This window comes from Ciconia boyciana, chromosome 5, assembly GCF_034638445.1.
Source record: "Ciconia boyciana chromosome 5, ASM3463844v1, whole genome shotgun sequence".
In the NCBI taxonomy this organism is placed as follows: Eukaryota; Metazoa; Chordata; class Aves; order Ciconiiformes; family Ciconiidae; genus Ciconia; species Ciconia boyciana.
Genome location: NC_132938.1, coordinates 59242705 through 59265871, shown reverse-complemented (window position 1 = coordinate 59265871; position 23167 = coordinate 59242705). Strand labels below are relative to the sequence as shown.

At 37.7% G+C, this 23167-nt stretch overlaps 1 protein-coding gene across 1 annotated transcript in view; it reads left to right on the top strand.

The window, feature by feature from the left end:
• The window catches only part of COL25A1 (collagen type XXV alpha 1 chain), a 329639-nt gene that overhangs the window by 200719 nt on the left and 105753 nt on the right, over window positions 1–23167 (top strand). Inside the window, exon 5 of the mRNA XM_072863100.1 lies at window positions 3409–3426. Coding sequence (XP_072719201.1) covers window positions 3409–3426 — 18 coding nt within the window. The remainder of the gene's footprint in view (window positions 1–3408; window positions 3427–23167) is intronic.

Here is a 23167-nt window from a genome sequence, read left to right as displayed (position 1 = left end):
CCCAGAGGTTCAAAGTAGCAGCCACTAAAATACATCTGATCAGTTATTGGTGTTGGGACTGATCTGTAAATGTGTGCAAAGAACAGCAGTCAGTGCTACAATCAATGAATCAATTTGAGAGTACATAACACATTTGAACAAAGACATGTTCATTAGAAAAAAAAATGGAATAATGCTGACTTTTCAGTCCTGAAGAGTATTTTCACCTGGTTTTTATCTAAAATTTAGAGAAATACTTCCAGCTAAAACATTTTAATCCACAAGTAACATGCATTGGGAACAATTTATGCAGCAGTGAGCCAGAGTGATTTCAGCAATCCTGGAGCCATTTGGGGAACACAAGCATATAATTGAGATTGAACTTGCTCAAATAAAATATAATATTAGTTTGTATTCATGTTAGAGGGTTTTTTAATGAACACAAAAGTAACTCACAGAGCTTTATTCCTGATCCTTTCACAACATACAAAAATGAGAGGAGGCAAAATGAACAGCCTCTTCTTCATCTCCCACAGTTTGAATTGTTCTATGACAATGACCCTTTACAATCAAAAAGGTCAGTATTGTGATGCCTCTTTCTACCTGTACCTTTGTAAGCAGAGCTGATGAGTTCCATAATATAGTGCTTGCTGCATCCTCTGGTTAGTGTCACTTACTGGATCATTAGTGAGAAGGGAAAATTATACTGTGACTGCAGTAGCTAGTATCTAAGAGTATACAAATTGAAGGACTGGAAACAACTGAAAAAACAGAAAATAATTAACTTTGCTAATGCAAAGTTCCTTCCATGTTCAAGGAGCTCATAGCCAACAGGATTAAAAAAAATCCTGCTATGAGTACTTTTGTGTTCAGCATCTGAATTTACAGTTAAATGCAGGATAATTGCAATATTGACAGCGTATATAAACTAAGAGTAATGCAACTCTTACATTCCCCATTATCTCATAAAGTTCTGTGTCACCATGAAAAACAATTGTCCTATAAAAATTCAGTTTCCAGCTTTGCTCTCTCCATATTGCAGACATGATAAAAGAGTAATTATAAATGCACAATAACAAAAAGGCAAACTGGTAATGCTGTTGAGACTGAGAGTAGAAAACACTTTCATGGGAGCATGATTCTATCCCTGACATTCAATTCTGGGTATGTTTGTGTTATGTGTGTATGTCCCTTATATCATACATATAGCATGTACCATGTCGACACTTAGTAGCCTATATGTCTAAGTTAGATTGAAGAAAAAAAGTGTCAATTTTCAAATATTTTTGTTTAAAAATAAATATATCCTGTTTATTTGCTTTCTACTGCTTTAAATCAAAATTTTGTTGAAACACTTTGGTAATTTCAGACTTTCATTTAAGTTTTTTTAAATATATATATCTTGGAGACAGTCTTTAACGATTTGGTCAAAATGTATTACAACATTAGATATACTTGTGAGACAAATGTATTGTGAGTTTGTATATAAAATTTTGCATGCATAGGTCTCAGTTTAGTTAATTTATACAAATTTATTGTACAGGCTGCCTAGTACTGCATCAGTAAGCAATTCCTGATGATATTAGGATCAGATATAGCATATAATATCTTAAAACCTGCTGTGTTAGGAAGATTGAGGTAAAGGCTGAGTGCTGAGGAGTCCCAGTTGTATTCATTAACCCAGTGTGACGTGTAAGTTCATAGAACTGACCAATTCAGAAAATTTTACTTCATATTAGAACTGGCAAACTTCAGCCAGTATTTTTTTTGTCTGAAAACCTCTATAGTGCAGCGTTGTTGTAAGGAACTAATACAAAACTGCAGCATCTACAACAAGGAATGCTTTAGGCTGCCTTCAGTGTAAGGATTAGATAGCCACAATAATTCTGTACTTTACCATGATTCCTCTGTAACATTATTTCTAATATTTCTTATGTTTTTTTAAAAAATCTTTAAAAACTTGCATGTGAATTAAAATATGGTTTTCTGGTTTTTAATTTAGCACAACAAAATCTTATTAGTTACTAAAAAAAGCATTTTTCTTCAGCTGCTTTTCTTGTAGATAATAGTTCCCAGTTGAAATGCTTCACCATCCCCACCCCACCCCCCACGCCCAAATCACGCAGAATCACAGAATGGTTGAAGTTGGAAGGGACCTCTGGAGGTCATCTGGTCCAACCTCTCTGTTCAAGCAGAGCCATATAACGCAGGTTGCCCAGGGTCATGTCCAGACGGCTTTAGACTGTCTCCAAGGACAGAGACTCCACAATCTCCCTGGGCAACCTGTGCCAGTGCTTGGTTACCCTCACAGTAAAAAAGTGTTTCCTGATGTTCAGATGAAAAGTTTCAACTCTGTGTAGCGGTACCTTCTAGCTAAAGTGAAGAAGTTTTATAAAACTTATAAGAAGTCTCCATGCTCAGTTTCTTTCAACAAAAGGAAACGTAGTTTCAATTCAACTGAAATACTGTTGAAGTGTCATAAAACACTAGAAGCTAAGCTAGCCCTAGGAGTTTAAGAAATTCTCTCTTTATAAGGAGAAATATATAAATACTTGTCTCTGTCTTACAGTGTGAGCCGATTGTCCGGGTGGTTGTAGTTCATAGTCACAACTACTATACTGTTTTGTAATATAATTCTGCTTCATGCAAGTAATTTGTAATGAGAGGGCTAGAATAACTGATGACTTTCACTGGCTTTCCTAGAGTAGGGACCTTAGTGATAGGAAGTCTGCTCTGTAAGGGCTTGCAGCAACAAGAGATACATACACCTCCTCAGTGTGCAGAGGGTCTCTCCATTTGGCTAGCGGTGGTCCAAAGGTGATGTTGATAAATAAGGGAGAGGAAATGTACCAGCTACCTCTTGGGCTAACAGACAAGGGTTCATCTACTGCTGACTTGCTGGGTTAAATATTGGTTTATATTTGCTTAAAACTGTGGTGCTTGCAGCAATGGCAAAAAGACTTGTTTGCCCAGCAATGTGTTCCTCCAGTTTTTAAACTGTGTTCATTCAATAGGCAGTAATTAGCACCTCCTTGAACATGGGGGTGAGCCATAATAGAGAAAAAGTACCCAATACCTACTTCTAAATCAGCTCAGCATCTGTGGATTCTTTCTCACTTGAGAATGATTAAGTTAGGTCTTTCTATCATTTCTAAATTGTATTGTTCTGACTATCTAAAGTATGAAGTTTCTCAAATGCATGTTCAATGATGTGTTATTGTAATTTATTTCTGGAATCAGTTAATCGCAAGAAGGTTCATCAAAACATTCAAATTCAATACAGACTTAAGAGTCCAGAATCTGACTTCAATACAGTTATTGGATTTTTTGTTATCTCCTTAATAGAGAGTACTGTAACTATTTGCTACTATTTAAGGAGTTAATCCTTGTCATAACTTTCCATAACCTTATCTTTTTCTTGTTTTTCAGGGTCAGCCTGGTCCTCAAGTAAGTGCCACCTTATTTTCCCACATAAGTTAAGGTTAAATACAAGGCACACAAAACTCAGGTTATCTACAAAGTATTTTGATGGGTTTTTTAATCCTACTGTAATAAGCTAGAAACTGGTAACGGTTGCATAATTCAGTAAGGCAAATATTTCCCAAGAGAGAAACATGGGCCCCCCCATATGGTTGCCTGAGTTCCCTCAGCTGTTTGACCAGATGGTGGGGTTAACAACGTAATATTGAATAAAGCAAATCTCTCAACTATGGCTTGAAACTTTGCCACCTAACTTTAAAGCAAGATAAAATAACTTAGCAAATGTGTAGCAAATGTAATACTTCAACTGCTTATTAATCACAGGCTAATAATGTTGCTATAATCCAGGCAGCCCTCAGTTATTTTAAATATTGCACTGCTAGCTATTTTGATTAATTATATCTACTGCTTTGGATTCGTTCTGCTTTATTTAAGAATAGTAGAACTTTGTCTGGTGAGCTGTAATTGAAGATGTGGAAATCTAGGGATCTAACTTTAGTTCTAAGGTAGAAATTGACCAGCAGAAAGGAAACGTTAGGTATAGCAAAAATGAAATGTAAATTATTTGAGTTAGAGCAGTAGTATAGAAATGTGGAAAAGCAAGGAAATGGGGGGGAGGGGGAGGAAAAGCCAATACCAAAGCCAAACTTAGTGAAATTAGTTGAAAAACTGTTACCTTTTTGCATACTTAAGATGCATTATGGGAAGTAAACTCTGGTCTGTGGGACCATCTTAACAGAAGTGAGTTGCCTGAACCAGGATTTCTGTGAGGGCCTTTTGTATTTCAGAATCATAATTGAAAGTCAAGGCTTTACAGCCTTATTGGCTGATAATTCTTTTAAGTTAAGATTTTCTTTATGGGAAGCAAGCATCTTCCTCAGATTTTCTTGTTTCTAATAATTGTTTTCTGTTGAAAGACAGTTTGTGTTACAGACCCTCATCCCCCTCAGTTTGAATGCCTAGTATCCTTGCAGTGCCAGGCTCCATTTAATAGTATATAAGTAGTCCGTATGATATTGGAAATGACCACCCCCCCATAGCACTTATGTTTCACAGTAGGCTCTTGATGTGTGGCCTACACAGAGAGGTATCTTCAGCCTCTGTGCTGCTGGGGGTCAATGAAGAGAGAGATTGTAATTCTGTGTGGCACTCTTGCTCTGAACAAGCTCTGTTGAGGACCTGAGGCTGTTCCTTCAGCCTGTGGGGTGCCCTCTAGTTGATGTTGACTTGTGCTGCCACCCGTGTCTTTTCCCTCTGGGTTTGGGCCCCCACCTCCCACATTTCAGTTGCCGGGAGAGTGTCTCTTGCTTAATGCTTATAAACAGCTTCTCAGCCTTTGGAGCTCATATCTCTACATGAAATGCCCTGAGGTAGCTGTAGGCAAAGAACCACAATGGAGATGGCAGCATTCAGTGCTGTTTCAAGGGCAGAAAGGCAGAGAAATCTTGTCACGATTGTAAGAGAAGTGGGATGCAAACCATAGGAAAAACCCTCTAAAAATCCTACCCCCCACCCCCCAAGCTGTATCAACTTCTCTGTGCCCTGAATAATTATACAGAAAATAGGTACAAGGTACTAGAACCCACAAGACTTAGGATGAGAATTCTTACATCCTAACTTCGGTAGTTCCTCCCAGTGGAAATGCTCATCCCTGTGCCATTGCCATTCTTCTGAGCAACACTTACCATTATTCTTAATACTGCCTTTTCCTCCTTTTCAGTTCAAGATGCTCGTATTGTGGCAGGAGGATATGTATGTACTCAGTCATTTTGACTGGCTGATTGAGTCCAGGGATAATTCTTGCAAGGGCACTGGTGAGGAAGTCATAACGGCATGAGACAGTCAGAGCTGGATTCAGCTCTAGATCAAGATGCCTAAACCTAGAAGCTTGTGTGGAGGTGTTGACATGTGAAGTGTAGAAACACTCCTTGTAGGCAGTGAAGGTTGAGTCAGTACTCAGTGCACCTAGAGACCTCTTCAGCTCATTGTAAACTCCTAGGGCTCAATTACATTCCTTGCATACAGGTGTTCGTTGCTGCATGAGATGATCCAGGGTCTCCAGCCCAGCCTCTGGCTGTCGTATGTACAAGGGCTGGAGTCTGTGTTGGACCATTGTTGTATCTGTCAGTCATGGGCAGCTGTCCTGGATACCTCAGGAACCTCTCACATGACACTAGTTGCATACATTTGTGCCTCTTAATTATAGATTCTGATTATAGGCAGCTACTGAATCTAATAACTGTTCTGCTGAATTGCTCTCTAGCCTATGTTGACATGCGCATGTCTTAGGCAACTACATGTAAGCTGTACATTTAGATGTCTTTCCTCTTAAACTGACACCTAGATCCAGATAACTTCATGAGACAGCATTTTAAAAATGTTGAAAGCTGTGGTTGAAAATCTCAAGACTTTTAATAATTATTTTTAAGGTATCAATATAAACCAGAACCTGTTCACGTACACTAAAATAAGTTCAAAACCCCTCACTTTCTCATTAAAGAACTGTTTGAAGAAATTTCAGCCACCTATGATTGTCAGTAATTTCCGCAGTCTTAACTGTGTCCATTGGAAATCCGAAATGAAAAGTATTGCTCGGTTTGGTTAGGAAGTTAAAAGCTTCCTGGCTTCAAAGATCAGAATTGCTATGCTGACAAAAGAAGCACTTAGAATGTTTTTGATGTCATAGCCATGTAAGTCTACTCTAAGATCAAAGATAAATTCTAATCCTTTTTACACTCAGTATTTTATTAACACCTATTCTTTTTTGCTATGATTTTCAAAAAGTACACACTAAATCCACCCAACACATACATAATTATGGGGTACAAATATAAATTCATAACAGATCAGTAACACCTCCTACCTTTTTATATATGAATTTTTACTGCTTCTTTTCTTCAAAAATACACCACAAAAGATAATTTTGTTTCATGTTTTCCTGTTTTAAGTAAAAAGAAGCTTTATTACAACCCACAAGCATTTTTTTCAGAAAAAGCTCATGGTTCTATTGTATCTCTGAAAGGTAGAGCCATGATCAATAGCTAAACAATTTCTAGCATAACCTTTAAAAAAATGAAATATCTTCTTATGATTTTGGTTTTCTGTTAAAAAAAAAAAAAAGCTATTTCAAATACCATGTAAACTGAGTTTCTTTGTAGAAGAGCAAATAATAAAATTTTTAATATTTTTGCTGAAACTTAAATTCTGGCTTTTGAGTGACCCCAAATAATATCTGCTTTTTCTTATTTAGAATGTAAATATGTATTTAGATTAGCTTGTACCAGAAAGGTTTATTTTCCCAATAAATCTATGCAACCAAACTCTGCACATACATCTCCTATTTAATATAATGGAAGTATTCACGTTTGTCAAAGAACAGAGTTTAGCTTCTAGTCTAAAGTTAATTCCATAAGGAATGTACTATCTGAGTGAAGAGAGGAGGCTTGTTATTTTTAACTTTTTTTGTTGTTTAGAAGTAAAGTTCGTATAAATATTAGAAAACAGTGCATTTAGTATTATGGTGAAGGAAGACAAAATGATCCTTTACGAAGTCCTGCTGAAGTTAAACTATTAACAACTATAAATGTGGGACAGGGTGGTGTTTTGGTGGGACTGTCTCAGTCAGCCAACTGTTTTCTTCCTCATGGCAATATCCTCTCCCTGGCCTACCTCTAGTGCAACATACTTTCTCTCTCATGTCAGCATACGTGATCGCTCTCTGTGTGGGACTTTGAGATATAGCAGCCCCACAGATGCTTCTCCCTTCTCTTTGGCAGCTATTCAAACCTGCATTAGAAATGGACAAAATACTAATGATTGATACTTGTTTTCATGAGATTCTTGTTTTCCTATATGTGAAATGTCTGTGGAAGTGATGTTGTTTCAGTCTGAAATTTTCCAGTGTTGTGTGCACGGTAAAGGGTTACCATAGCAATTCTGGTGACAAATGTATGCATGTATCTTTTTCACCATCAAGCTTCAGGGTATGTGACTAGAGTTTTTTTAATTTCTGATGGCAGAGATTCTGATTCAGGGTTAGGCAGGCTATTACTGGCTTGGGCTGTCAATGGAGCCGGTGGGAACCATTTTAACTTTTTGTTTTCTGGTTTTTGTCAAGGCCTGAGAAAAGAGCCAGCAGGGCATAGGCCATAGTTTTGAGCTGTTTTGGATGGCAGCAGTATATGTAAGAGATTTGTTTATCGCTTCCTAGAGAACACTGTGATGGTAGGGAGAATCCTAGACCTTAGGAAAGAGTTGAGTATCTGACAGCAGGAAGGATGGGAAGGGGGTTGTGTATAGAAAATGTATTTTAAGTTCTGCTGAGTTTCCCTTTCAGTTTTGGTAGTTTGGATATCCATCTGCACTCCAAGATTTGTTAAACAGTCCTCTCAGCACATGCCATTCAGTACTGGGGCAGTTGGTAAAGTGAAGTGGTCATGTATGTGTTTCGATGTGTTTTTAAGCTATGGAAAAGGTACGTAATATGTCCTGTTGACTAATGCTGCAAAGTGGTCTCTACCTGTCAGACCCTTGGAGTTGGACATACTTCTTTTGTTCTGATCACCATAATTGAGGTTTAAGCTCCGTGTTCCTCGATCCCAGCAGTTTGCCTTTAGGAATGCCTAGAATCTCTCTACTTGTGTTGAGAGTGGAGGAAGGAGGCAAGAAGTACAGTTATGAAGGACAGAATCAGCATAAGGCTGGAGAAATAGTTCGTCACCTTGAGATACACAGGGCAGTAAAGCTGCTGCTCCTGAGAGAAGCCTGGTGGTTGTATCCAGACCATCAGCTGTTCACACTCTAGAGGATGATCCTGTGGGGTGTTTATTCTTCTAGCAGCTGATACCCTAAGCTCCTTTGTAATCTTTGGATCCTACTGAAGGATTGTATGACTCAGTTTGAACATGCAAATGCTAGTCTGCTTTTGAGTTACGAGTTGCAGGTCAGATTTTGCTATCAAACTTTAACAATTAGTTTGTTAACAAAAAACAGGTACAGTCACTCAAATTTTTGTTTTCTAGGGAAATATGGATCGATTTTATCTTTGTTCTATATATTTACATGTGCGTGTACATACTTTGTCAGATGCCATCAGGCCATTATTTCAGTGTAGGTTACGAAATTCCTTCAATAAACTTTGTGCATCTTAGTTTCTTCTTAATTCCTTATGTAAAACTGTGATTACCTATATAGAAATCAGAATATGAGTTAGAAGTTGGTGTAAATTCATTGGGGCGATGCACCCTATTACTGTGATCCTTCGTTTAAAGGGAGCCAAATACCATTTTGCATCTAAAGATTTGGGTTCTGTTTTTTGTTTCTTCTGAAGTGTCTTCAGTAGCATGTAAACAGTGCAAAGAGCTACTGCATTGCCCATGTCCTGCCCTAGGTATTACTGATGTCAGTGGGTGTCAAATACAGGAAAATAGAACCTTGACATCATGTCGAGGCAGGTACTGTAAGGAGGAAATGTATTTTGAAAGGGGAACGAATAGTTTGTTAGGCTTTGGTAAAGAAGGACAAGTACTGAAAGAGAATAAATAACAGGTTTTTTTGTCTTTTGAAGAAGTTCTTCCTAAGTCAGTTTAAAACATTTGTAGTTTTTAAGTTTTCATATGCATGCCACACATTTCCTCCCAACTACTGTCCAAACTAATTAGTCCAAACTAATTAGTTATACCTGTGTAAATGAAAATAAGCTTAGGCTTAGCCTGAGAGCTTGGGCTTATATACAGCAGTAGAAATAGATTATTGTAGTGTCTTTTAAAAAATAATTAGTCTCATCTAATGGCCAGGTAGACATAGGAAGACAGCCAAACACAGTATGTAAAAGTCTGTTTCTTACTTGCATCTGTACCAATAACAAGGACAAATACTTGATCCTATTGATGCTAATAACATTTTGCTATCAATTTTGAGATCAGAAAGTAATCTTAACAGAGGGCATCACATAAATAAACAAGCTTGTACTAAGTCTCATATGTATTTAGTGGGCAGAGCTTTACCACTTGTTTACCATTTTCCTTCCTTTCTAAAGCTGTAATATAATTCCTGAACACTATTGAAATTGTGCGATCTTTTTAGGAAACACTCAGCCTATATTGGCTTGTGAACCTGAAGAAACAAATGCCATCATAATGGCTTTTCATTTTATGTTAGTTGCCAAATAAGAAGCAAGTATCTAGCTCTTGTCTCCCGTCAGGTTTATAACCATATAGCTCAGTCGTTTTGAACCACATCAGAGAATGTAAGAGGAGAAATCATGCTCAAAACTTCGTTTACTGTCTGATATGTACATAAATGTTTGTGATAAAAAAGATGCAAGAAATATATCTTCCCAGAAAGAGTTAATGTATTTAATTGTTTTAAAGTATGTTGCTTTCTCAGCTTTGTATGTCATAAAGCAGAAGTTAGTTTTGTTAAAAGGAATTGACAACAACAATAAGCACTTTTAAAATATAAAACGCTTCCATTTCCCCGGTAGACTTATGTACAGGTGTAAACCAGGATAGCTGTGAATGTTAAATGCCTCTTCAGCTAAGCAGATTACATTAGTGCAAATAAGAGGATTCTTTGCTTTGTGAAGAAGAGAGCACAGAATTGGAGGTTTAGGGGCAAATTATGCTGGACCATCAGTTGTACCAAGACTAAGGAAGCACCACACATAATTTAAAAAGCCTGAGGGGAGTAAGTTCAAGGCATCAACAAGGAAAATTCTGGTAGCGTTGGTCATTGTACTCTGCATCCAACATGGTTTTTTACTTGTCTTTTTCCACCCTTTTGCCAGGATTTGTGAAGGAGCCTCTAATGGCAGATTAATGACTTTCCTACAGTACCCTGCTAAGTGAACTTAGTTGGGGATAATCAGATTTGTTAGAGCTCTGTTCATCTAATGTCAGATGGCCAAGGCAGAGGCCAGACTCCTACCCCAGCTGTGCAACTGTGTTCTTTTACCTACTCCGATAGGCATGCTTTTGAGTTATGATTTCAGTAACTATCTCTGGAAATCTTGTGCTGAAATAGCAAGATGTTCAAATGTTCCACAGCATTTCCTGGAAGTGATAATTTATTTCTGATTTGTTTACCTGATTCAGAAAAATATCGGATTTAAAATCTGTTAATTTAACAATTACCAATTCAAACTAGGTTTTGATTTTCTACAAACATAAAAATAAGAATATTCATTGTACAGAATTCTGTGAAAAGAGCTCTTCATGCAAGGTAATGTCAGCTCTGGATGCCCTCGTAAAATAGGTTCTGTTGTTATGAAGTTCAAGCTGTTTGGCCCAAAACTTTTAGAAGTTGATCCTCTCATTTTGTAGTTCACGTAGTGACCATTTATGGTACTGTTGCTCTGAAAAAACAAGTCCTCTAATAATTAAAAAAAACCCAAAAACTAATATATAAAACTCTCAAAGAAAACATGAAGGAGAACTTTCTATTTGTAGGGCGTTACCAACTTTTCTTTATGGTGGCATCATTAATTTCTGAAAAGAATTGGTTTTGTTTTAATAAAATAAACATGAAGGTCTGATTCACTAGTTACATATGCTAGCATAAATGTTATGGGGAATCACACATTAGCATTCCACTTATTCATCTAGAAGTTGCAGCTGTCACCAGGGCATACTAGATCTTCTAACACCAAGTGAAGAACTGTGAAGCAAAAATGACTCGTAATCCTTAATTTGATATAGCATTGCTTAGCTTAACAGAGTGCATATGAGTACAAAAAAGCAATTGCAAGCCTAGTACTGTGGTTCCATTATGAGATGTACAGAGTTGTCAAAATATAATTAACTCTGAAATATTTCTTGTATTCCTAAATCATTTCTTTATCAAATGACCTTTATATTTTCTTCATCCTATTCTACAGATGGCAGAAATACACTAGTGTGTTCTGTGTTTTATTAGGAATTATGTCAAAGCAAAGTATTGCACTGTGTTCAAGAATATTATATAGTATTTTACTATCCTGCTGCACATGTTTTTAATTTGATATTAAAATCCTACCGGTTTATTGTTTTTACTGATCCTCATGCTGTATTTCAGCTTTGAATTCCAGTTCAATTTGTTGCAGATCCCAGTAGTTTCACTAGCTTTAAAAAAAAAGAAAAATGAAATGAAGTTATAAAAATATGTATTTCATCAAGCTTATGGTGACTTAAAGATAATGCTGTGATATCTAAGACCTCAGTCTTTCACAAGGTTTTCAAAATATCAGAGTTTCCTTGATCACCCATTATCAGTCCAGAGCCCTGGTGACTTTCTGTGCTGGAAGCTTGGAAGTCCTGCAAACTAGAGCAGACCTAGGAGATTTGGATCTCAGGCTGCCAGATGGAAGCTTCAAAATTTGTATTTTTCCATTATAGAGTGACACTTTTGTCAATTGAAATTTGACTTTAAGCAACCTTAGATGTTAGCAGAAATGCTTCAGGTTCTTTATATTGAATTCGTGCTGGCATGAAGAGCTGTGATGATGTGCTATTCTTTCCTGTAAGTATCAGTGAAATTTGGAGGAGAGAAAGAAGAAAAAATAGAAAATGCAGCAATTGCTTGCATTGGAGTGTTTTGTGTACTGCCAGTAATGTTATTAATGAGCATGGCATGGAAGTGTCCATTCTGTTTCTGAGCTTTAATCCAGTATTCTACATTTGAAAAATGCTTTGGCTGTCCCTGAAATAGCATAGGAGTTCCTAATAATCATTTTTGCTGAGATCCGTCAGTAACATTCAAGAGTTGTGAGCTGCTGAGAAACATGTAAGAGAATCACGTATTTTCAGAAATACAATCCAGTTGCATTGCACAGTATGTCTGTTAGTGATCATTTGCCAAAAAGAATGAATATCCATTTAAGTATAAATATACATATGTGTGTAATTTCCCCTGAAGATGTTCTGAATTTTGTAGACCAAACTATTAGTCTTGAGGAGAAAACTGTTTTGTTTTTAATAAACTTTATGTTGTCTTAAATTGCTTCCTGTATAAAGAAAGATGTTGCCAGTCTTAAAGGTTACAAAAATATCTTCAGTCATCTCACTTTTATAATATGCCTATGTATAAAAGTATGTGTATGTTTGTAGTTGATACAAAAATTCCTTTGTATTTATCCAGTGTTTCAATTCAAACTTTACAAATCTGAACAGTTCTCAAAATACCTCTATGAAGTATGTCATTGTAGTTTTCCTTTGTTGAAGATGAGGAAATTGAGGAAGATAAATGAAAGGTTTAGTTCTTCTACTAGCATTTGCTTGTCTTACTGTAACACATACATTATTTTATATGCTATTTTTATGCGCTTTTATTTCTATATACTCATTAACTTCAAATAAATTAATCTGTGATTAAGGGTTGACACATCCCCATCAAGACTAGAGTTAAGACTTAGAGTGTCAAGTCTTTGCCTCTTTTAGCAATTGCCTGTAGCTAGGATAGTTTGGAAACATTTGCAGTAACCTCATACTTACAGGTTGCCTCAGATGGATTTGTGCAGTGTAGCTTTTATCATTACATTTGTCAGGCAGTTCTTTAAAAAAGGCTTGTTTGGGTACCGATCAAGCCTGGCATGCACATAAACTATTTAAGGGACTACAGGATGTGCAAGGTGGGGATAGGAAAGAAAGAAGGATAAGATCCTCAGAGAAATGTATATTGGTGTTTCACTAAAATATGTTTTTCCCAAGCATTAGCATATCCTCATGTTAAAAAAGTTACTTAGGTTGTGAAATAATTTCATTGCTCTTAATCTGTGGAGGTTATACTGCAGTCTCAGAAGCCTTTCTATCCCTTGGGCTATATTTTACACAGCTATGGCTTTATACTAATATTTTACTGCTGTTTTCTTTTAACCTTTCATGATTTAAGTTATCTAACACACCAATTCTTTTACAGTAGTAATTTATAGCAGTGTTTGCAGACAACACTAAAAAAAATATCTAAATCCTTCTTTGGCATTCTACTACCTTGAATGAGCAAATGTATCCTGTACTGAGTAGTAAAGTTTGGAAAAGAAAAAACAGTGCATGTAGAGAATGACATGCCTTTGAAATACTGAGTGAAACTCAGGGCATTGCTATTGAAACAAGTGTGGATTCACCACAGTAAATGGAAGAATGGAATTGAAATCCCCTATTTAAAAGTCTGTGTTAAAATCAGTTTGCTGAAATTAGGTTTAGTGTTGAAATACTGCAAATGTATGTTAGCTGCAAAAACTTGTTTTTATGTGAGCTATCCAGTCTTGCTCATTTACACAAGTTCAGCCTTTATTACTTTAATGTAAATATGCCTTGATATGATAGAAGGTACAGGCCAAAATCCTTCAAAAAGGGTACCAGGCTTTTAGTAGCAGATTCTTTGAAATTAATCTTAGTGCTTTCAGTAATTAATTTTAGGTTGTTTTTAATTTCTTCCAAAGAGAGAGATGGGGAACTGGGAGAATCTATGAAAACAGAATGAAATGGGTATGGGTCACAACAATCAAGTTGGGGTTTTTTTCCTTGAATCGGCTTACTTTTATTTCACTAGCTGCCTTGTTTTGAAACTAGTCCTTATTTCAAGTAGATGAACAGAGAATTTTTCAGGTATTTCAATCCTTTGTTTCCGTGTGGTTATGATTTTTTTGTAGAGCTGTGGCCTATGCAGCATCTGTTAATGAAGTACATAAATCTCCTCCTTGACCCAATTGCCAGTCAAAGGAGGATCTGCTTGGTAGATATTTGTATGCTATTTCTCTACACAGTAGTAATGGAGACAGTAAAGTTGAAAGATCCAGAAGGCTAGGGAGCTTGGAAGACATATTTCAATGACCACAGGTACTTCTCTTGTAGTTAGTGACTGGTAGTGGCGAATCTCCATTGCTCTGAAACTCTCCCCTTCCTTTGCTTTCTTCCTTTCGTCTGTTTTCTTCAAAATGCTTGAAGTTCAGCCTGTCATCCTCATCAAAAAGGTTCTTCTAAGTCAAACAAAAAAGACCAAATGAGCAAAGGACACTGTCATTTCAGCTGAATTATCTACCAGGCCACTCAGCAATCAGGGAAGCACCAGAGGCCTTTGAATTACAGAAGCCACTGTTCAAGTTTTAGGTAAAAAATGATAGAAATATTAGAATGTGAACTACTGTTTCTGAAAATAACAGGAAGTTGTTAACTCCCAGTGAGGAGCTATTTTCTTACTAAGCTCCTATGAAAAAATGAGAGAGCTTGCCTATGGATAAAAATCTACCAAAGGAAGTATAAAAAATATTTAATGGTATATTTTTTATCTCAAAAATCTGGAAAGAGGATTTCATGAGTTTGATTGGCAGGAGGTGTAATTTTTTCTTTTCAATTTCTATTGTGTTGGGAAAGAAAGCCAGAATGTACTTCCATGATCCCTGCAGTTTTATAAGCCCTAAATTCCACCAGACTATATTGGTCTTCCTTTTAAGTCTCTTTCTTTTTTTTTATTATTGTTTTCCCAAGTTCTCATTTGGTTTTGGAGCATATTAATTGCTTCCATAAAGTAGAATGTTTTGATTGGGTTCAAGGCATCAATACCTAATGCATCTACTTAGACCAGGGGGCAGAAGGATACCAGGCTTTTTGAGTAAAATAGCTCTATATTTGTAGAGTCTGCTTATTGGCTGTTTACTGCTACAGTCCTCACTGGCAAATGAAGAAAACTCCTCTGGAGTGGTACTATGCCATTGTTATTCTAATAAATGTGGATAATTGGGAAGTTAAGCAGTGCTACTTATTTTTTCTCCTTTGTTTCATATCCTTTTTAATGTTCAATGCAAAATAAAAGGTGTGAAGCCTGTGGCAATAAAAACTGTTTAGAGCTATAACTTCTTTCCTGCTTCAGTAGTTTGACACAACATTAAATGCAGTTCTTTGGAGGAAAAGGTGAAGCAATCTACCTTGAAAACTCTTTGCACTCTAGTTCTTTTTATTGTAAAATTTGACAGCAGCCTTTCATTCTTCTTTGTCTTCCTGTCACCCAAACATGCTTTTTTATAGTTAATTCATTGCTCCTTGAATTTCTGTGGCATCATATCTGTTGACTGCAGTGAATATTTATTACTGAAAGTACAAGACTCTAGTCAACTGCACTTTCTCTTGTTACTGAATCTTGTAAACTATTGAATCTTATCAAGAAGCCCATGACATATAAAAAATATTTTCATCTATTGATAGCAGACTCATTTTTGCCTATTCCATAGCTACCATGCTATATATTAATTTTTCTGTCACTTGTGACGTAAGCACTCAACTACTGAGTGAATGGTGACATAGAAATTCAGTCTTGTTTTTAAATTCCACCACCAGCATGGTCACACATGCGGACACACATGTGAAGACACACACACACACACACACACATATGTATATTCCTATTGGAGAGTATATAACAGGGATGCATAAGATAATCTGCTGCATAGTAATCTAGTATAGGATGGAGTGGGACTTCAAGTGTCTATTCTCAATGCAGTGAAAGGAAGAGGAGGAAGAAGTAGGGAGGCTCTGTGAAGGTAAAGGAGTGCAGGACAGCCTACCTGAGATACTGGAGGATGAGGAGTTAATCTCAGTCATACTATACTTTTTAGCAGGGCCTGTTGCAATAGGAAAAGGGGATTGGTTTTAAACTGAAAGAGGGTAGATTTAGACTAGATATAAGGAAGAAATTTTTTACAATGACAGTGAAACACTGGAACAGGTTGCCCAGAGAGGTGGTAGATGCCCCATCCCTGGAAACATTCAAGGTCAGGTTGAATGGGGCACTGAGCAACCTGATCTAGTTGAAGATATCCCTGTCCCTGTGTTGCAGGGGGGCTGGAGTAGATGACCCTTAAAGGTTCTTTCCAACCCAAACTATTCTATAATTCTAAGATAGCATATGATGCTTTTTCAGGTCTCAGGTGGACATGTAATGAGACAGAGATCTGCTGGAGGATTGGTGGAAGAGTAGGAAGCCCGAACCAGTCTGTATCAAAAACATGTCTCATTTTTTGAATGTTTTATAAACCAAGTATTGAACATTGAAACTGGTATTTTGTTGTACTGTCACTAAAAAATATTTTTAAAATCATGGATTGAACTCCAAAAAATCCTAAGTCGGGTTTGGAAATAGCAAATGTAACAGTAATAGTAGAAAAAGCTCACTGTTCAGTCTGCTTTAAGAATTTTGATTCTGTAGGGCACACATCAGTCAGTTGTGTTTTCAAATGTCTTCCTACAGTTCTGAACGCCAGCCAAAAATTTGTGTGTTTCTGTCTTTTCGATGTAACCAAGATCATGTGTTTGTATCTTCCTCGCACCTATGGCGTTATTGAAAACAGAAACTCTGGATGCTTTCTTATAAAATGAGAGACTTAGCAATATTAGATTTTCTCATCTGTGTTTTTGTATGCTGTTTTACATGTTTAGTAGAGTGGGATTTCCTTTGTGGAGTTTTTTACAGTATTGCAACAAAACTCTAATATCATCTGTAAACTTCTGCTTATCTAGCAAGTAGGAGAATAGGAAGGCGCACTGTGGACAAAGCAATGAGGGCTTAGATTCAGGAGATACATGTATTACAGTGCATTGAGCAGTAAGTGGTAGTCAGGAGGCTTTTGACTTTACCAGAAGACATTTTCATACTTAAATAATGTGACAAATTTTTCTGTCACCATATCTTTGGTCTTACTGGCATGTATGGCAGCTACTCAATTCATAAGAAACTTAACAGTTCATTCAGATTATAATGTCTGCTTAAATTCATTTATGGCAGTAGTAAAGCCGATCCTTGATTTTTTCCATGGTCAGGCAATGGATACATAGTCGTATACTCTCCGTACCATGAAATTTTTGTAGGACTATTTGTGTTGAGTTTTGTAGGTTTTCAAAGAAAAACATCGTGTTTGTCTGTAGAAGGGGAGAAAAAGGTGGGGAAGAGGACAGCCTTATTGATTAATCAAAGAAAGCAAGTATGTCAGAGAAAGGAAGAGGAGACCTCCTCTAGCAGGTTCTTGCTTGGGACACCGAGCCTTATGCTTCTTCCTGGGTACTGAAACTAGTCAGTTAGCAGTGACCCCTTTGCAGCTTGTGATGCAATCTGCTGATTTTTGTGAGTGATGTTATAAAGTTCAAAAAAGCACCCACGTCTCAACAAGAGCATTGCATGAGAAATGAATGTCTAAATTACAGTCTAAATGCTGTCTTGATGCATTTTGGGTAGATCGTGTTCTCCTGCCTGCAGTTTATGAACTTGTCTGATTTATGTATTGGCATAAATCACTGACTTCTGAATACAGTTGTATGAATTTACAGCAGGATTCGCTTACAATTTACTTGTTGATGTGAATGTTAACCGAGCTGTTTATCTAGATTGTTAAATATATTAATTTTGTGTTTCTCAGGTTACATCCATTTACATAATGTTTATTAAGTCAGGCATAGTTATTGTGTCAAATATTCAGGTTTCCTTTTCTCTGCCTTGGAATATTGTAACAAAAACTTGAGAATATAAGGGGAGCAAAGGAAAGATTGGTAAGAGTCTTTCGGGTGGTGGGTCAGGTTTTTTCTTTAAAGTTTTCACCATAAGTCAGTCACATCCCAGGGGAAGAATAAAATAGGTAAAAGAGAAGGGAATTTAATTTCAGTGGTAGAAGCTGTTCAGATTCACTGGAAATGCTTGTGAGCACTTGTAAAATTGATGCAAGGTGAGATGCTGGCATTGTAAACTAGCGTATGTAAACACTGGCTGCAAACATGGCCAAGTTCAGCAAATGCCAAAACCACATTGCTCAGTAGTTCAGGGCTTGCATAGTGGACGTAAGACTAAAATGAGTGTAGGAACTTTGAAATAGTATTGTGTTTCCTAATACTCTGTGTAACTTCTTATGATTCAGCATACCTGATCCTAATATTTTGCAGCAACTATAGGTTTGACTGGGGATTGTTGTTCCAGTCAGAAACTTGTAATCGTGAAAGTCATGAGCCAAATTTCAAAGAAAGAAAAAATTTTACTTTTGTAACTGGATACTTTGTTGTTATGTGCTGAAACCACCTTTTACCCTCAAAATGAACTGCAGGAATTGAATTAACTTTGGCAATGTATGGCATGTCATTTAGTTGTGAAAACATGGTTAAACTAAGTTGGCAAATTGGTTTCCTTTTTGAATTTGTCTAGATGACATTGGACTGTCCGGTTCACTTTTCTGCTCGTCTCCACAAGGCCCCTACTCCCTTATGCTGCAAGTTACACTCTTATTGTGGATGCTGTAGCTGCTAGGATGAATGCATTGTATGCTCTTTTATCCCAAATGAAGGCTGAATATTGCAAGCTACATTCAGTCCTCTAGCTGCCAGGTTGCCTTAGCCTATGGCTGTTGTTGAAATGTAGGAAAGCAGTGACTGTATCTAAAAGGTTATTACCTGTGTCTTCTGTGGTAGCTCTGTCTGATGAGAGCTGCTGAGTTTGGCATCTCAGGTTCCTTAAGAGCCGTGAAGGTGGATGATCCCACTGGGACCTGGGACTGTCACAGTCCAACTGATTCTGCTTGGTTGGTTGTTGCCAGCGTGTGCTGGGCACTGGCAGGTCCTTTTTGCAGTGGCATCATATGGGTTATCTAACAGTCACTAAAAGTCTGGATTCCTCTGCCCTGACTTTGGAGCTTTCTCAGAACCCAGAAACACTGCTGTTTCTTTGAACCCCTTCCTGAGAATCCCTTACTATTTTCAGTTCTACTTTCCCCTCAATGCTTGGAGCCTTTTCGGCGAAGTCATTGTAGAACTGCCTGTGTTACGGTTAAAGGCAGATCTATAGCAGTAGGAATATGAAGACAATCTATCTATAAAAGAATTCAGATAATTTTGAATGTTTGTAAAACCAATATAAATCAAGTACTGGCTTTTTAAGAGGTCCTCTGAATGTAACTGTTGCAAAACTATAAAGGAGGCAATGGCCACAAGGGTGGAATACAAAATTAGCATCTTTGAGGGAATGAATTATAAAATGCCAGCTGTGTGAAAAATCATGCTGATCACACTCAGTTAACCCTAAGGTGAATGTTGTCTGAATGAAGACCACATTCTCATGTTTTCTAGTACTGCGTTCTCTTGCCCTTCTATTTCTTGTACACATACTTATAATAATGTAAAGATTTCATCAGAGAATGGAAATGGGATTTTGATAGCCAAAAAAAAAAGGTGACCTGCCAGTAATCCTGAACATGGCTGTTGAATGAATTTGACCCTGATTTCAGCTTTGTTCTTGGCTGGCAGGTGCCTGGAGGCCTTTCAGTCTGCTTTAGAAGACCTTGTTTTAAAAACAGTAGTATTTGTCGCCTAATTATGAATGCAGATTTTGCATGTGTTTGTGATTTACAAGGCCTTGCTTATGTGAAACAGGCTATAAACTCTCCTTGGAAATGTATACTGGTCTGGAGTAGATAATTACACTTTGAGAAAAGAGCCTCTGTTTCCAGTGAAAACACTGTAAAGTTATTTCAGAAATGCTCTGACCTCAGACGTTTCATATAACTTACACAAAATGCTTTCACATTTGTGCAGCAGCTAGCAGCTTGATCTCTGCCATCTCATAAACGAAAGCACAGAAGTCTCCCTGGGAAAAAAAGCAGGATGTCTATGCTGTGGCCTACAAAGCTAGTGATATTTTACTCACTCTGTTCTTTGTGTCTATACCCTTAAACAGAAGAAACCTTGCCCTCCTTGAAACAAATCTGTCTCCTAATCACACCCCACCCCCGCAAACCCCACTTTCCCTCAGATTTTTCTTCCTCCCTGCCTCCACTCAGTGTACACACACTAATAAATTCTGCAGTAAAAACCTTGGGAGAATTTCTCAGCACAAATGGAAAGAACATGTCAAAGGCTGAGGATAGGAATTTTCTTTTTAGAGTTGCAACAACAATAGAGAACAATCGAAATAATAGGGGAAGAGCCAGAGATTGGTGAACAAGCCATGAAAGAATTGTATTAATTTTCTTTTGATGAAACCCCACTGGTTCTCTTCACTAGCATCCAAAAGAGCTATTTTTGCTTGCAATTGTTTGTTTATTTTTCAAGACTTTTGGTGGAAAGCAAAAGCATAGCAAATACAAGTGCAGAGACATGTGAGAATGTTCGCACCAGAAATGCTCTTATGGCCTTTTGAAAAGGTGTCCTTAACTTCTGCTACAATAAAGTTGTCAGATATTGATGAAGACTTTGTATGAAACATTTGTGTGCTGGAAGGATGACTTAACAGAAACAACAGTGTGTGGCACTGAGGAAGAGCAAACACCAAGCAGTCATAATTGCTGGCTTTGCCCAATAGAGAGCAATGAAAAAACCCTTGGATTTCTGCGTATGATGTGGACAGGTAATCTTCAGAAAACCTGGCACAGAAAAAGGAGAACAAAATTTAATTGAGATATGTGGTTCAGCCTTTTTTAAAAAAAAGACGTTTGCGTATGGATTGTGCTTTCAGAGAACTCTTAACAGAGGAAAATATCCAGGAGAGAGGCAGGGGCCACTTCTGCAGGTGGAGACAGCTGAGCATATTGATGCAGTTGTACCAGGGAGATGGTCTAGAAGCCCTGCAGAGCTGCTGGCTGAACCTCTCACGTGAGCACGCTCTAACTTGTTTCTGTTCCAGTGACCCAGCTTAGTTCAGGGAGCTGATGCAGTCTCTGCTGTCTTAGTTTGTACCAACTGGCAGAGCTGTGGCGGGCACGCCTCAGAAAAGTTGTGAGCCAAAACCCGTCAGAAGCAGGGCTACCCTTGGGCATAAGAATGGTGTTGAGCATCTGGATGAAGGCAGTAACAACTCCCACAATCGCGGCATAATCCAAAAGCCAACATCTGTCTGCAGTCTTGGTCATGTCATGTTATCTATAATTTCACGCCCAAGACCCAAGAAATATGATTCTGACTGTAGCAGACAGGGGTCATGTTATTTGCAGTTTGCAGCCAGTAAGATATTCAGAGCCAGTAATGGTTTGATAATTCAAGGAGATAGAACACATGAGCACAGCCCTTCGCTTGTGCTCAGTGTTCACTTTAAAAAAGGCGGTAACTGCCAGCATTGAGTGATTTTAGTTCTTCCTGTTCCGCAGTTACTGTGTTACTGATGGTATGAGTTTGCGAATTCGCAAGCTTGATGGCACTTATGTGTGTTTTAAAATGGGTCTACAGAAAATATGCTCTACTGTAATGCAAATTCCAAGTAAGTATATGTGGAGTCTATAGCTAACAGTAGACAATGCTGCATGTAGTTTCCAGTGTATATATATGAACATGTGCATTGGAAAGGGGCAGTAAGGAATAAAGTATAAAAAAAGTAGATGAAGAAACCTTAAAAGTGCAGCAAGGTTGTATCCATTCATTAAGTCATTTTGTTTAATTTGTTTCTAAAGAGGGCAAGTTCTTGCAGGGCAAGACAAAGTGGAGAGGGGTCATAGTTAATTGAGCAGATGGTTTCCACTCAGCTTGCAGTGAGCACTGTCCTTTCTGAAGGAGACATGGAGACACCAGGTAGCAGACTTGTTTCTATGTCCTCTGCAGAGATGGAAGAGGTGGCAGGCTATGGAAGGAGAGGCATATGCTTTAACTCCTTGAAAGATTTAGCAGCAGATGCTCTTCTCTGGCATGCATCAGAAGCCCTTAAAAATAAGCAGAAAATTGGCTACAATAGGGATTCTCAAAGACTTGCATGTGGTTGATCACATGTTTAATACACAGCAGACTGTCCTTCCATTTCCATTTATGTGAACCACATGAATTTTTACTAGTCTAAATTGTGAAATGGTCCAAACGTGCTCAGCTCAACTAGGTTGCGCTTGGTTATTACTAATTATGTTGCTGGTGGCAACCTTTTCTCGTGCTACATGTGTGCACATGTACACACTCTCTAACAGTGGACCCAGCTTGCTTGGGTGGCTCCTTCTCTGTTTCCAGCTGCTTTCATGTGTACCTCAGATCCTTCTTTGTAATGAAACACCTGCCTATCTTTCAGAAAGCTGGAGGTAGAGTCTGCACTGTGTAAGCAGCCAGTTCTCTGCAGACTGCTAGCATTTTTATTCCCAAGACACTACCCTGAAAACTAGTGTTTTAGAAACCTGCTGGTAGCTTTCTGGAAGGTGCTCAATAAAAATGGAATGGGAAAGGACCTCACTGTTTTGTGATTCTGTCACCTTACCATTTGTCTGGTGGTAAGTAACAATAAATATTACTTCTGCAAACTCATGTTATACGAAGAGCTCATTTTGCCTAAAATAGCGTGCTTGGGACTAAACATCAACTTCAGCACTGCCAAAGATAGGAATGAAAACACTACTTTTAGATTCCCTAATCCATTTTTCTTTGGCAATCTAAGCCAAGGAGGGTGCCAAAATACATGGCAGATTTATACGCCTCTGAATTTATTAGCTGCACTTGCAAATAAGTTTTACAGTCTCAGAAAACGTTTGTTATCTGATAGGAGATAAACTATTGCCCCTAATTGAAATCAACAGAAATTTTGCCATTTCAGGCATAGTTTTGCTTGTCTAAGTGGTCTGATTCAACATATGGGGTGAGCAAACTATTCAAGAAATAACTGCGCAATGCCTATCATGAATACAGTGAAGAAGCCCTCTCTGGACTAGCCCTGGCATTTGGAGTGAAAAATGATAAGGAAACACATTGTTAGCCAGAAACTGCAGGTTGGCGCAGACTGTTTCTTGCTGTGTCCCGGGACTTCGTCA